At 36.6% G+C, this 16,470-nt stretch overlaps 1 protein-coding gene across 1 annotated transcript; it reads left to right on the top strand.

The window, feature by feature from the left end:
* The first annotated feature begins 743 nt into the window (after positions 1-743).
* Positions 744-13,594, top strand: LOC146486262 (serine/threonine-protein kinase 38-like). Its single transcript, XM_085099708.1, has 15 exons — positions 744-977; positions 1,147-1,198; positions 3,130-3,252; positions 5,107-5,190; positions 5,842-5,965; positions 6,323-6,440; positions 6,700-6,736; positions 7,570-7,672; positions 9,179-9,243; positions 9,350-9,467; positions 10,009-10,041; positions 10,681-10,771; positions 10,959-11,048; positions 12,138-12,226; positions 12,610-13,594. The coding sequence occupies exons 1-15, from the start codon at positions 853-855 to the stop codon at positions 12,726-12,728; spliced, it is 1,371 nt and encodes a 456-aa protein (XP_084955834.1). The 5' UTR covers positions 744-852; the 3' UTR covers positions 12,729-13,594.
* The last annotated feature ends 2,876 nt before the right edge of the window (positions 13,595-16,470 follow it).

Here is a 16,470-nt window from a genome sequence, read left to right as displayed (position 1 = left end):
ATAGAGATTATATGGGCAAAAAATGAAGGAATTCGAAATTTCACGACTGACGCCCAATTTTTGATAATTTCAGAAATCGGCTCTTAAGGGCTCCTGCCATGTTCAACTTCGCGAATCTTGGGGAACTTTTAGTATGTTGTTTAACTAGCTACTTTCAGCCGCAGAAAAGTGAAAAAAAAATCTGTTGCAGATTAGTTTGATCTTCCCCAGAAAATTTTCATAGATTGACTGGACACTCGGGTCCAAACTTTCGCCCACGAAAATTCCTACTACCCGACTAACTGCCCCTGGGTTTCCGAGGATCCCCATATAGAGCTATCAAGAAAGACGTATCACAAAATTTACACACGAGCACGGACACACTGTCGAAAATTCGTCAATGAAAGCTTGTTCGTTTGCAACTCTGTACAAGTGTTGCGGTCACTAAGGAAACAGTGACTTGTTTGTCATTCTTGCTTGTTTGAATTGCACATCAAAGATATCACGGAAAATTCAAGTAAAAATTGTCGGAAAACTTGCTTACGTATAGTACCATGGACTACCCAGATCTTTCTCTCTTTAGGTTCTAAGACACTCCTATGTGAAGTTCCCGCCAAAACGTCAAACCCAACAACCAATCAAAGCTGTCGTTGTAAAATCATTGCATAAGAAACAGATTTCACAGCGGCCAATAATCATTCACTTTAGAAAATGAACACTGTGCACGTCAGAGGAGAACTGGTGACGAATTTGTAACACTTGACTCCGGTCACGTCAGGCGAGAGATTGTGCGGTGGAAAGGCAAGTGGTTCGTCTCTAAAGCTGTGAAACTTCTCCTGTTTTTAAGGCCAGGAATTCCATTCGGCCTCAACAATGAGTGCAAATGGAGCACCTTGTTCATACTCCAACCACACTCTTGAAAAGGTAGCAAAAGCCAAGGCAACGCTTGAAAATTTCTACGCTAACTTGATCACTCAACACCAAGAACGACAAAACAGGTTTGATCGAAAAATAGTGTAGAACTTTTAATTATCAGTTTATCGTAACGTTTTTTTGAATTCCCATTGAAAAGAAATAACCTTAGGTGATTCAGAGCCTGTTTTTACGAGAAAGCGCCATAAAATGTCTCTCTCTTGGAGTGATCAGTGCTGGATATTTTCTTTGCAGATGGAGAGTTTTGGAAATGAATATGGAACAACAAGGTCTCACAGAAGAAGAGGTTTGCGTTTGTTTTCTGCGTAGCGACTGTGTAGCTGTTACGAAATTATTTTACTCGATACATTCGCTAGCGTTTCTTCAATACGATTGGCTTCAAGAAGGTTTTCGCCGCTGTGAATAAAACGGTTCAGTACGTACCTTCGCAAATGTTGAGATTTCTGCGAGCAAAATATTCTGGCGTATTTATTGGTTCAAGTTGCGTATAAGGTTTAGACGGTGAACAATTCCAAGCTATTTTTGCCATTAAAATCTCGACAAATAAATTGAATTCCCTTCACAGAGAAGAATATTCTCTTTTGCAAATACGTCAAACTCTTCAAAATCCCAATATTTAAGCTTATTGAATTGCAAGAAATGTCTTTCGATCTATTTTGTTAGATCATAGATTTTGCATACATGTCATGAAGTGTTTTTCGTATCTGTGGCGACTGTCGCCTTTAGAACATTTTCGACAGCAACTGGTGTGCTCGTTAATCATAAGTTTAAAATTAATCGTGCGTTGTATTTACATTTGTGTTATGTTATTTTAGACATGATACGAACAGAAACCATGGTCTTTAATTAAAGAACCATTACATATATTGCGAAAGCAAACGGAAATGTTGTACGTAATATATAGCGGAAAATTAATTCTCAGCATCATGCATATCAACAATTTCGGTGACGATCGACGATCGTTTTACATAACAATAATGGCACAGCATGGATACCTGAGGCTGGTGGAAAAATGAATTTTGATGAGAAGCAATGTCTGGTGTTTCATCTCGAATTAAATTTTCAATATAGACAGTATGGATGAAACAGATTTCAGTGGCTGTAGGTGAATAAAAGTTTTTCTTTTTCTATCCTGATGGAAAAATAATGCATAATTATATTGCAAGTTGTTATTGAAAACAAAAATGCAAAAAAACAAAGCAAAACAAAACAATGTTACAGTCAAGTGTTTTTGTTTTCTTGTTGTGAGATTGATTTTCTAATTCACTTTTAGCATACAATAAAGATCATGATATAATATCCTGAACATGGACTTTTCACCCCTGCTTTCCTTCCCAGTATGTGTGCATGTTGTTCCATCAACAAAATGGAGTGTTCTGAATGATCACTGCAACCTTCAAAACAAATAAGTGAGGGAACGAAGAGGAAGGAAGGTTGTCTATGATTTCATCTGAGTGTGTTTTTCGTCCAGGGAGAAGTTGTTTAAGTTAGTCTTGCTGCAGATAGGTGATGCATATTACGAAGGGCATTTGATCATTTTTCTATCCCCAACAAACTTAACAATTATTTTGATACCAAATAAGGGGAAAGTGAACACAAAATGTATATTACTCTGCCCCTCCCCCAGTCCACCCACCTCCCACCCCTTCGTGTATCAAGTTTCCCTTTTATAACAAGTGTAGGAAGTTTTACCCTGTGTTGGCATTGCCTTCCAACAAGTATCCCTGCCGGTCAGTAAGGTCCGAGGCTCTGGAATTTCCCCTAGCTAAGTATAAGTTTGACCCCCAGAAGCTTTGAGTGAAAAATGAAGTATTGGAGTAGCACTAGAAAAATGACCCTGGCGATGTTTATTATTCATTTTACTGGCCACCTACCTCAAAAGTTATGCCTCATTCTCACCAAGGCTTAAACACGTTTAAAAGCTGTTCAGTTAAACACAGTTTAAAATTGTTCCCTTCATAAAAGCTGCTTTCGGATTTTTGTCGACCACAGATTTTGCCCAAGTGAAAGCATAAGTTAAAGTTTACTTGAATCCTATGTCAAAGCCGATGGTTCAGGTTTCTGTTACCAATTTTCATTTTGTTAAACCTAGTTTAATTAAACATGTTTTGTTGGTGTGAACTGGACTTTAGTCACAGCTTTGGGTCCAGCTATTCAAAAGCTTATTAATGTTTTAATTATGTGATTTAAAAATATAAGAGTTTTCTTTTTAACCAGAAACAAGAGTCAAGAAGCCACCTTGCTCGAAAAGAAACAGAGTTTTTGAGGTTGAAACGATCAAGAATTGGGAAGGAAGATTTTGAATCTGTGAAAGTTATAGGAAGAGGAGCTTTTGGTGAGGTAAGATGTAGTAAGTAGCATAACTTTATTTGTTGGATTCCAGATTTAGCTCCTTAGAATTTTATTGCTGTGCTACAACCAGTTTCAAAAGTGTTGAGATAGTGAGATAGTCCAATGGAAAATCGGCCTTTTTTACCTAAAATTGCTGCCGATCATACATCTTTTAGCTGTGACAGCACCCCTGTCCCTCTCCTTCATTCAAAGTTGTTCCTCTAAGTTTGGAGCATAGTCTTGTATTGCTAACAACATTGATAAGAAGCGGGGGGGGGGGGGGGGGATTGCTAGCACTTGATCACAAACACTTCATTGAAGCGGAAATGAGGTATAGTGTCTCAAGTATTTTTGCAGTTGGTTGTAACTTAGGTAATCTACTTTCAGAGACTCTTCCAGAAATGGTGAGCTGGTCACAGCATGGCCAGAGTTTTGGTAAAAATCTGAAGTGAAACATAAGTTACAGTTAAAATATCCATTGTTTTTCTTGATAGATTTCAACCCCATAATTGCCGCTTGTTTTGCTTGTTGTCATGGAAATGGCATTAATGAAAACGGATTCATTGCATTCTATCATGTCTCTTGTGTATTCAAACAAAATTTGGTTCACATAGAGCTTTTTTTCAACGAGATTGACCTGCCCCAAACTTGTAACCATAGCTTTGCTTTAGGGGTTCTAGTCAACACCCCTTAGCTTGGCCAGCGTTTGACAACATCTCTTAAGGTGTCTCCCGAGGGTTTTAAGTTCACGCGCGCACTTAATGATGCGAACTTTAGTAATGTGCGCGCGCTAGCTGAGGCAAGCTCAAACAAAACAGCAAACAAGTCAATTGTACAGCTCAAATTATAGTCCTGGGGTAGTAAAACAAAAGCATTTCAAAGAAAACACTCTCTGTCATAGTTCTATAAACCAAAGTATTGTTATTTGTGTCTTCAAAGATAACCGAGGTTGCAAATTTCATCCAATTCGCTCGCGAAAACAAGTCCATTGCTGTAAAGTTCACGCATGCCCATCCGATGATGTAATTGCCATTGAGGTGAAAAAATAGAAAGTTCCCCCTCAGAGTTCTTGAATTTCTTTCGGTGAAATTTTTTAAAATTTGGCAGAGATGTTATACCTTTTTAGCTTTCCTTGCTGTCAATTTATCAGAAAAATTTGTAAGACAAGGTTTTCGCTCAGCCAAAAAAACACAAAAATTCTAAAAACGAAAAATACAGCCTTGACAACTCCTACCTATTTCGATTTTAAAAGTTTCTTCTTGTCAGACTCTACCCGGTCAGAGCATTTCAGAAAATTTTACTAATGGAAATTGAAGAAAAATTGAAATCAAAGCCAAACAGACGTTAAAAAATGGCGATGTTGTAGTAGTTTTAATTTGAGACTAAATGCCTTGATTTCAGAGGTGACTGTTGAACAGCAAATTTTGGCCCTTGCTAGTTATGTTTCAGTAGCTCTGATTTGGAAAATAGCAAAAAGAATGAGAATGTTAACTTTTGATTGATGTTACTGGTGCACGCTTCGTGATCTTGCATAACCATATTGAGCCACCTTAAAACTCATTGTCAGAAGTGCGCTGTAGCTGAAGATTTATAGTCTTAATTAAGTATAAGCTAATATGTTTAGTTATGGTTTTAGTCATTATACTTTCTGGACTTCAATTTTGACACAATTTGACTGTTTTATGGGTATCTACTTTGGTTAACCTTTCGACATTAGTTAAATTTTAATGATGACAAGTTTGTACATGTACCCATCTTTTGTAAGTCCACCCATACTCAAAAATATTCTTTTTCTGCCAAAGGTAATTTTTTAGGTCTCTATAATTATTATTATTACTCAGACAAGGTGTTGATTTTCTTTAGGTACGTTTAGTTCAAAAGCTTGACACAGGCCATGTGTATGCTATGAAGATCCTTAGAAATGCAGATATGCTGGAAAAAGAACAGGTGACTGCAAGCTGAGCATTTTGTTGAGGACCCTGTGTCTGCCTAGGAATCTTGTGGATATCCACAGAAAAATAAATCCAAGCTGGATCCAAGCTTTCACAATAAAATTTTACAATAATAAGTTTTTATTTAAAAATTATTTTAGTTGTTGAGCACATAATACCCATTTTCACTGTAATTTGATTTCTGGATATAACCCTGGTTGGAAATTTGGAAAAATGGTACTCAGGCGAATGAGGAAAAACCTTTTAAATGTTTAGGTCAGTTATTTTCACCTCCGTTTGAGTTATTTGTGATATGTGCTATCAGTTTTGAAAAGGTCTGTAAAACTAGCAAGTGTGTCCTTTTGCCAGTGGTGTCTGTTGGCTCAACAGGGCTTACATGTTGTAAATTTAAAATCTAGCTTTACTGTGAGCATGAAGTTCTTAACCATCCATTATCCCTTTAACCCCTAATATCAAAAAAACATTCCTCTCGTCTTGTCCCCACACTTTTCTTATAAAAGTACTGGGGAGAAGTTGATGAATAAATTATCCTTAATTAACATGACCTCAGGGGTTGAAGAAGCATTGATGTTGCAAGGAGAAATTTGATGCTGATTACTGTCAGGGCTTAAAAGGGTTAATGATGTTTTTGTAAATTCCCATAAAGGTTGCCCATGCTCGAGCTGAGCGAGACATACTTGCTGAAGCAGAAAATCCATGGGTGGTGAAGATGTTCTACTCCTTCCAGGATGGACTTTTTCTTTATTTAGTCATGGAGTTTCTTCCTGGTGGTGAGTACTTTTTAAACAGCAACAACAATAATTTTTTTTGAAAAAAAAAAAAAAAAACAACAACAACAACAACAACAGAATGAATGGCTTGTCCCGCAAATAGTTACATAATTAATCGAGGCGGGACATTAGATGAATACAGGAATACTTTACAAAAACTAAGAAAACTAGAGAGAATGGCAAAGTTGTTATGCAAGGCTTGTACTCTGATCCCTCAGCAATACTGTGGTAAATAGCATGCGATTGACTGTGTTGTATGTTGTATTCAAATGAAGGTACTCAAAAAATGGGTTTTCACAAGGTCTGAGGCAAGATGGGGTTTTCAATAGGCTGCAACAAAATCTCATTGTTTTCCAGGTGATCTTATGACTATGCTAATGAAGAAAGACACTTTTACTGATAGTCAGACACAGTTCTACATTGCTGAATCAGTTCTTGCAATTGACTCCATCCACCAAGTTGGATTTATTCACAGGTAAAAATAGTTTGTCATGTTTGCTACAATGTACAAGTATATGTTAATTTGAAAAAATTCATTGTAAATTTTGATGCTGATTAAAATTTTTACTTTAATAGTTGAAGACAGTTTGACGTTAAGTAGCCAATAAATGCTCTTGACTTTTAAAAGCTTTTGTCAATAGCTAATAAGTTTAGAATTTCAGAAAATATTTATAAACTTAAGTTAGTACCAGTACTCGGTTAATTAAAAGTGCATGTTGGTATTCTTCGTACAGGGATATCAAGCCTGACAATTTACTCTTGGATAGCAAGGTATGTGCTTCTGAATCTTTGTTTATCTACACATTCTGAAGTCTTCCATAACCGTTCTAAGGTGCTATACAATGTAGTTCAGTTTCAGGTAGGCTACCTCACCTCTGTACTGGAAGCTTAACCTCCTATTCTTTACTAGGTTGCTGCTTTAGATGACCACATGCAAGTTCTGGTCTGTTTTGTATTTAACAGAGGGGGAGGGGTGGGGTGTAAGTACTATACTGAGAAGCACTGAGAGTGGTCAAGTTCATTTATTAATATATTTAATAATCCACAATCGTGGACAAAACTGTTAAGAAACTTTTTATTCGATCTCCAAATTCGACTGCTACTGACAATGATATGTCAACAATGCAGCCCCCCCCCCCACATTCCCTTATCAATGTTGCTCACCGCTGAAAAAAAGGCTGGGACATCGTCCAGCCTTCTAAGCAACATTCAGTTAGGGGTAGTGGGGAGTGAAGGTTTGGTACTCTCCAGGTGGTGTTTTCTGTCAGGTAGATTGATATACATGTATATGCACAAACTTTGCAGCTTTCTTAACAAGTTTTGTCCACGATTGTACGTGTAGGTTTGAATCAATTGATTTCTTTTTAAATCTAGCTTTCTAGGTCTAGTGCATTATGTAATCTTTTTAATATGTAGTTGTAAATAAAGGTAAGATGGTTATGTATTTTTATTTTTCGACTGAATTAAGACATTTCCTTTCATTTTGGTTTTTTTTTTTTGCCATTACTTTTTAACCTTGTCCATGTCCAAACATTTTTCCCACATAAGTGTTGAAGTTTACACAAATTACATTATGCTCATTTGGTTTTCTCTTGCCTACTCAGGGTCACATCAAGTTAGCGGATTTTGGTCTTTGTACAGGTCTTAAAAAAGCACACAGAACAGATTTCTACAGAGAAATATCACCTAGTGATATGAAAGATTTCAGTAAGGAGAAATATTTTTTTCATTAATAATTAATTCAAACAATTTTAAATTACATAAGTGTACTTTATTTACTGGTACCGGTAACTGTCACATATACATGTACAATTGTACAGGTTGTGGTTCTTGATGATTGACATTCCTGCAGTTAATAAACTATTAGGTCTACAGTAAAATTATGGGGAACAAATTCATCCCACCTCTAAAATCATGTCAGTGTTCACTTGATAATTCATTACCAGCGATCTAGCCTTTTTTAGAAGATTCTAATTTACCACTAAATTAACTGGAGTTTTGTCTTCAATCTAACTCTTGCTGCCTACCACATCATGCCATAATTATTTTCCCCACAAACCTTAAACCCATGTAATGAGACTTGAAAGGGGTCTTAGATTCACAAGCACTAAAACTCACACGTCATACCTAAGATACATGTTTTAGCTGAGTGAATCAATATTCCCATCAAAAGTTGTGCTCACGTTGCAGCAGAAGTGAAACTACAGTTTAAAATTGCACATATTGAATAATATAAAGCCCCCAAGGAACCTTTCCCTTTAAATGACACAGAATTCTTCGTGGTGACATTGGATAACTTTTTCCTATACCACCACAAAAGTCATAGAATGTAGCAAGCTTTCCAAATTAAAAGAGCAATAAAAACGGTAGGTCGCAGACTTAGTTTTTCAGATAATCTGCAAAATCTGAACTTTAGGGAGTTCTTTTTATGGACTTGAAATGTTACATGTACCTTTGTAACCACTATGCGCGGCCGTACCTAGGATTTTTTGGGGGGATGCAAACTCCGCACACCCCACTGGCAGGAGTCTCCTGTGTACAGACAGGTTTTCTAGTAGGAAGTTTTCGTTTCAACCCCTACACAGAAAGTTGCCTCTAAGACCTTTAAAGAAAACAAAACACTGAATTCACATCGAAGGGAAATTTTTTCAGTCAATCAGTTGATTTTCTTGTGATTTTGGACCAATATGGATACAAGAAATAGCACAGCAAAGTTAAACACTATCAATGTTAGAAAAAAAAATCAGTTTTCCTGGTGGGGGCAGCTGCCCCCATTGCCCCAATTGCTATGTACGGCCCTGCTATGACATAACAATTGGTATAATTATTAAAAGAGTTGCCCAATGGCTGTGTTGTAGTATCAGATTATATCATTCTATAGGTTACCTACATTACTGGAAGTGCATTTTTGTAATCTTTCGTTTTGTCACATGTACTATTAATGACAGCATGAAACCCTTTTGAGCTGCATTAAAACAAAATAATGTTGAGAGGGGTGGATGTTTTTTGAAAACCGTATTGTCTGTATATTTTTAGACATAGAAGAAATAAGAGTGTAAAAAAATACATTAACAATTGCATTAAATTGCATCACTATAAACTGCTTTCTCTTGGAAAGAAAACATCCATGTGCAAGGAAAGCCTGTACATTAACTGTGAAAAGCTTGTAATAAGACGTTAGACAAGACTATGATTTTGAAATTCTTTCTACAGCATCAGCTGAACCACTAGATACCAAAGGCAGAGCGGCAACATGGAAAAGGAACAGACGACAGTTGGTAAATGCAAATTGTACTTTATTGTTGTGAAAGTTACAGATTATTGTGTTCAGTCACTGGCTCAGTTGTCAATTAGCCATTTTGATAAATTTCAATTTTCTTGTAGGCATATTCTACTGTAGGGACACCAGACTATATTGCACCAGAGGTGTTTCACCAAACAGGTTATACTAAAAGCTGTGACTGGTGGTCACTGGGAGTCATCATGTATGAAATGCTTATAGGTAAGCAATAAAAAAAAAATAGTAATACTTAATTTATACACGTGGCACCAAGGAGCTCCTATTAGTGCTCGTTAAAAACGTGTACGTGTGTACAAATGTAAAATAATAAAATTGTACAAATGTAAAATAATAAAATTAATCAGTTAATTAATAAACACTATCGAAATACAAACTAGTAATTAATCTATAATACAAAATTTACAAACTTCAAGAATTTCCAATTCTCCACGCTTCAAGTCATATGAACTTTAAGAGCCCGCTTAAAAAATACAATTTAGTTTCTCTAACCTTTGGAGGCAGCGCATTCCACAGTTTACTGACCAAAAAGGTAAAAGATCGATGCATACACTCCAGTGATGGCCACTGAATGGCAATTGTTTTGCTGTAATCAAATTTGTTGAGTACTAGATATTCCAGACACCTCAGAGTCCATCTGAGCTTTAATTTGTTGCTTTGGAATTTTGAAGGCTGGTTGTTGTTACACAACGATTCAATCATTTTCTGACACTCGAGAACTTATTGATTTTTTTTACAATTTCAGGTTATCCTCCTTTTTGCTCAGAAAGTCCTCAAGGTGAGTGCAACGTACAACTAACAGTAGGTATTCTGGGGACTGGGGAGAACTCTGAGTGAGAGCTTGTAATCCAAACAATATTGCTGTTCCTTAGGACCAGGACAAGTTAACGTTGCACTTTACATGAGACCAACTAAACTGGGTGAATTAAGTTCATGATGAGTTCAACGTTTGACTCTTGAAATTGAGTTCGTCAAACTCAATTTGGAGATTAACAAGGCATTCTATCCGTCTGAATGAAGATCGACTGTGGGACAAACGTCGATCTTTTTATGAATCAAACTTGTTGAGTAAATTAAAAATTTGTATGGTAATGTCTATAATTAGGATGTAGGTCTTCTGTATTTCAAACTTAAAACCACGTGTTATTTAAAGATTGTTTATTGCCTGCTGTTATTCCATAAATTTAATGTATACAGTGTAATATTATTTTAGCATCGATATCAAAACATTTATGACTTAATTTGGTTCGACAAATAATTTTTATGGTTGATGTTTGACGCAACGTTTGAGCTCTACCCATGTGGGTCGACCCAAATTGCAATGTTAAGTTTGACGTTTGTGCGGCAGTCCTTAGAGATTCAATACAAGCCAAAAGTTTTAATTGTACTACTGATTCTCACTTGCTTCCCCCTAAAGAAACATATAAAAAAGTAATGAACTGGAGGGAAACGTTGATCTTCCCACCCGAGATGCCCATTTCAGACAATGGAAGAGACTTGATTCAGAGGTACGGTATCTGTTGTAGTTACAAGCACCAGTACCATTAATTTGTTAGTTCAATACTCTATTTAAATTATTGGTCATTTTGATTTGAAGCTGTATGGAAGAGGAAAATGATTACTACAAGAACTCTTTAACAGCCTTGAAGTACAGTTATATTAGTTTATTTTTAACTTTGTATGATGTTATACCAGATGGTGCTGTGATCCAGATAAGAGGCTTCATAACATCGATGAAATCAAAGCGCACCCATTTTTCAATGGTGTTGATTGGCAAAACATCAGGTAAGAATTAACAGAAGTTAAATTTTGTTTAGCCTAATTTATTACTTCCTGAGTTTGTAATAATGTACATGTACATTCACAAAAGCATCATTGTTATATGAACTCTCTTGACACACGCTTTTCCAGGAATGTTTTGACGCCAAAATTACAGAGAGATTTAAGGCTTGACGTTTCGGAGTCATCTTGACTCCATTATCAAGAGAAAAAATCAGAAAACTCGTATTCAAACTTCGCCATTCAAAAAACTCGTAGCACGTGTTTTATTGGGTCTAAAACCACTCGGCTGCACCTTGTGGGTTTAACCTGATAAAACACTCCTACTCGTTTTTTAAACATTACATCTATAGCACCTCCTCAACACGGAAATTAGTTTTCAAATGAATGAAAAAGACTTGGCTGCCATAATATATTTTTATGTCTTCAGTTTATCTTTCTGATATAATTAAAATAATTGAATGGTTTTAGGCAAGACAGGCATAAAATAATGACTTACTGTATTTAATGCCTTAGAATCTAAATTGCTCCAAATAAGCTTGATGTCCACAGAGACTGGTTGTTATGTAACAAACTTAGATGCGTATTTTATTTTTGAGCAAAACGATGAATAAATGAGAAATTATAACTTAATATTACTAATCTATAAAGCACTAGCGACCTACACAAAGGAAATACGGACCCTTGCTAAATTTTTCTTGTTCACAACTACCGCATGCTTCACTTCACTTGGTTCAGTCTCGTTTACAAAAGAAATCAGTCAAGCATGGTTATCTCTTTTGTGTTCGTCACTTGGGTTTTCTAGAAAAGTAATATGTACACAGCTATTAGTTTCTTATGGCAACTGTGCCAGTTAGAGCCCATTAATTTTGGAGAAATTTCGATTTTAAGGCCAATGAAGGTCATTTACATGTACACTTAGAGCTCTCGCCTAAAACCCTCAACCCTAGCTTAAACGTGTAGGAAATACGGTCAATCTAGAGTGTGGGTGTGCCTGGATAGTGATGACGCAGTTGTGTTGCATCATTATGAAGTTTAAAATATGGAGGAATGATGTTCTTACATTTTATGGATTGACTGTTTCTGCATATACAGGGAAAGACCTGCTGCCATTCCAATTTATGTGAAATCCATTGATGACACGTCCAATTTTGATGAATTTCCAGAGTCAGAATTGGATTCAAGTAAGCTTAGTCAAGAAATATTTTTTGCTTGAACCTTGTAAAGAAGAGATTATCAAATACCATTGAATTGGTTGCAGCTACAAAATGTTTAGACATTTCCGATAAAAAAAAAAAAACATATATCAAGCATGCATGCATGTCTTGACTGTGTTTGTCATGAGACATAACTTTAATTTGAAGTTTTCAGCTTGTTACACACGCTGCCCCATCGAGCTAGTCGTTAATTATGTTTACTGCTAATAGTGAAGCTTGATTGAAGTTTATGACCTCGCCACTACTTTTCTTGTTGAGCTGAATTTCTATTTATTTATTTATTTATTTATTTATTTATTTATCTATCTATTTTTATTTGCTGAATCTACTGACCATTCCTTTCTCTTCAGACTGGTGTAGAGACACTAAACCAGATGCAGCCGGAGGAAAGGACTGGGTTTTCCTGAATTACACATTCAAACGATTTGAAGGACTCACTCAACGAGGTGTCAAGATGCCAGTTCTTTGAAGAGGAATATTTTCCTATCATTTTTACAAGTAGAAAGAAACGACATGGTAACTCTAAATTCATTGTGCCTTCCTTTTTGGGCTGGTACAAGAATTTAAAGAATATCGTTTACTCTTCTTGCTCGTATGCAGTACTCCTAAAGATGCACAATAATTTTCCTTCTCTGGGGTGTGTTGATAGTTTTGCTGTCCGAAGAAGTAAATCCATTGTTAATAATTTTCTATGGTCAATGGCACAGGATTTTGTAAATATTTATTAATACTCTCACAAAAGGTGGTACATGTCAATTGCTTGGAAAATTTATCTTTCAATTGAAAGCTATTTTCGTTACTTAAATTTTTTGCAAACTAGATTTCTATTGCAGCATGTTTCATATTTGGTCCGAGCAGACCAACTGTAAACTGCGTAAATTTGCAAGCAACCTCGAGTTATTCCCTGTATTGATGTAGATAAGCAGTGAGGTTTATATTATAGAATTTGTTTATAAAATGCAAAATCATTGGCTCGAAAAAGATAGTTTTTAAATTACATATCAAGGACTGAAGGTTTTATACAGTTGATAACAAATAGTATTCAGCGTAGGGTTATGAATTTCTCTGTTCCTTTCAACAGCTGGACAAGTAAAAGAAAAATGGTAAAGCAAGGCGCAGGCCATAAAATTATTTAGAAAATGGGGCGTCATTCTGTTTGTGCTGCATTATTCGGTACAAAAGGGGAGACAAGTTGTGTGTTAATGTTGTAACAATATTGTGTAAATAGGTTGTAATTGTGTGCCAAAACTAGGCCAAGGTTTCACTTTATGCATATTTCCAATTTAAGACTTAACTCAAGCAGTGAACCAGATTAAAAGATTATATTGTGATTGAGATAACAGCTGAATGTCTTGCAGCAAATAACCGTGGTTAAGGACGGTGCCTACTTTTGTTACTGCGCATACGTTCTGTGCATATTGAGATACTCGGGTTTCTTATGGGTTGTGCCTACTAATACAGGGATATTTTTTTGCGCGGTTTAAAACTATGCGGAGAAAGCAGAACTTAGCAAGTGCTCTTGGTATCAAAAAAGAAAATTTGGGGTAACCATGCATTTTTCAGAGATAACAAAGCTTCAATTTGGTAAATAATGCCATATATTGCATTGTATTCTACAGCTTTTTGGAATTATTGTCGCTTAATTATCGCTAAGAAATACGTGGTACCTCCAATTTTCTTTTTGGATTTCAATAGCCCTTGCTAAGATCTATTTTTACCGCAGTCATAAACTGCGCAAAAATACTCCTGTATTGGTAGCCACCGTCCTTAAATTTATTTTTTTTTTTTTGTTTGCTTGTTTGTTTGTTTGTTTAAGGAAAAATGCTTCACGTACATTCTGCGTCGTGGTTTGTTTGGGTTGGGGAGGGTGAAGGCAATAGTTGAAATATTTGGTGTTTGTGGTAGAAAATGCCTTCAATGTCTAGTGTTAAAATACCAGCATTCTTTTTCTTTCTTTGTTCCACATTATTTTGTGAAAAAAAAAAAAAAAAAAATGGGGCAAACCAGTGCAAATCACTTTTAAATTATTTTCTTGGGAAGAACAGCAATTTTGCCAGTTCAACAAAACATTTTTTGCATCGAGTGTTTTCTACAGTGAGGTGATTATTAATTTAAAAAAAAAATAGTTTAGTTATTAAGGTAGTATTAAATGCTAAAATTTGTAGATCGAGTTAAGCCAGTAAGCACAGTCTGATAAAAGTGAAAAAAAAAAAAATGGATAAATAAAATTCTAAGCGTTTTTTCGTAGTAAGTGGTGTTTAATTTATTTTTCTTGTCTTGTTGTCTGGCAAAACAGAAGCGTGGCTTACGGTAAATTTGAGCCTTTGCAAGATGGTGAAAAAAAAAATGGTGAAGTTCCACTGCTTGCCTAAGTGGCTCACACGGCCGGAGCTTAGCCCGGTTTCTGTAGCATGGCAACTAGGAGTATTGCTACTCCCCCCTGGATGGGATGCTAGTCCATCGCAGGGTTACCCCCAGCAGTATGTCGCCGGTACCCATTTAGAGACCTGGGAGAAGAGAGACAATGTGGAGCAAAGTTTCTTGTCTAAGGGACTGACAACTCAGCAATAAAGAGACCAAGCTGGCCTCGAACCACAGACCGTCCGATCGAAAGTCCGACGCGCTAACCACTACACCACCACGCCTCCAATTCTGGGAGCTTGAGCAACGACGACGGCAACGTCAACGAAAAAGTCACCCTAAAATATATCTTTATTTCATTTGTGCTACTTCGCGATTATTTCAATTAACTCGCTCAACTTTTACAAAAATGGGAAACTACCCAGGAACCAAATTGGTAGGAGTGGCGTACAAGTTAAGAAAGAAAATGAAAAATTTACCGTCATGCGTTCACATTCTCCACGAAACCTTAAATCTGGTCATTTCACGTTGTTGTTTTGCAGAGGACGGCAAAGAAATGTACCAAAATGTAAAACGCACGTGTAGAGCGATTGTTTTTGCTCATTTAACCTATTGTTTTGCGACTTTCTTAGCCTTCAAAGACCCTGAGGCAGCTCCCGCGAAAGCCATTTGCCACCATTGCAGAGGCGCAGTCGAGATATTTTCACAGCTAGGTACACACAATGATTGAAATCCAACCCCTCTCCCCATCACCAATCTCCTTCCCCAAATGGCTACCACCGACATCAGTATTTAAATTTCCTTTTCTTATCTGCATCGCATCGCGAGGCATAAGAGAGTTCATTGTATCTCAGTTAGTATTCGGTGTGACTGGTCAATTTTGCGGACCGTATTTCACTGTACGGATACTCTGGATTAAAAGTAACGGGGAGGTGCGATTGGCGGATTTGAAGTGAAACCCCCAAAAATTCCATGAACCAAAATTCACCGTAAGAAAATGCCATGCTGAATTTTCGAACCGCAGAAACACTCAGAAAAGCTTAAGGACAATTAAACGAAGGGCAACAGTAAAACTTCAAATGGATTGTTCGTGTCTCTTTATTTATCATACTATCCAGCCAATAAACGTTCAAGGAAAAAATAGTCGTTCCAACATACGGCATCCAAAGTTTTGGGAAAAGGTCGCTGGCACATTAGGGGAGGAATTAATGTTCCTCTGAATGTCACATTCCAAGACCCGAGCAAGAGATCTCTTTCGCACACCGCAGCTAAAGAGACTTCAAGTGGAGGTTGACGACGCACTGGAAATATAAAAAGTGTTGTATAAATAAATATCGTAGCGACAGAGTCAGGACTTTTGTCCTTGACTATTGCGTAGCTGGTTGATGTTTAAGTGGTGATCGGTTTCAAGAACGGAAGCAATGTAACGCAAGTCAGCCAGTGAATATTAAAACGACTGGTTATTTAATTGTTTGTTTGTTTTTGTTTTCATTTCTTTTTAACGTCCGCTTAACGTACCATATTAACTACTCTTTACCGCGAATATTCAATGTTTTTTAATACCCAAGAATATCGTTGGCAAAAGGAAAAAAAATTTCCAGCGAAAATTTTCTCACCAAAAAGAATCCCGAAATCGTGAATCCCAGAAAAAAAATCATCCAAACCTGCTACTTTTTAAAACTCGGAGTAACCCCCCCTCCCCCTGGGAGTTGTACCCAAGGGAGCAAAGAATTGGCTTTAGTTTGCAGGAGTTTCGGGTAATTGTAGGTTCGAGAAATCAGGGGTATTATTGTTAATAGTGGTTGAGTGAAGCAAATCCAATGGAAACAGCCTCTCATTCAAGTTATCTG

The sequence above is a fragment of the Pavona decussata genome, unplaced genomic scaffold (genome assembly GCF_977016875.1).
Source record: "Pavona decussata unplaced genomic scaffold, jaPavDecu1.1 SCAFFOLD_21, whole genome shotgun sequence".
Classification (NCBI taxonomy): Eukaryota; Metazoa; Cnidaria; class Anthozoa; order Scleractinia; family Agariciidae; genus Pavona; species Pavona decussata.
This window is presented reverse-complemented; position numbering and strand designations above follow the sequence as displayed.

Bases quoted from the DNA above. Each gene is read 5' to 3' on its own strand.
- LOC146486262 (XM_085099708.1), top strand. From the start codon at position 853: ATGAGTGCAAATGGAGCACCTTGTTCATACTCCAACCACACTCTTGAA. The intron at 3,253-5,106 runs GTAAGATGTAGT...GATTTTCTTTAG, and splicing joins GAAGAGGAGCTTTTGGTGAG to GTACGTTTAGTTCAAAAGCT. The intron at 6,737-7,569 runs GTATGTGCTTCT...TTGCCTACTCAG, and splicing joins ATTTACTCTTGGATAGCAAG to GGTCACATCAAGTTAGCGGA.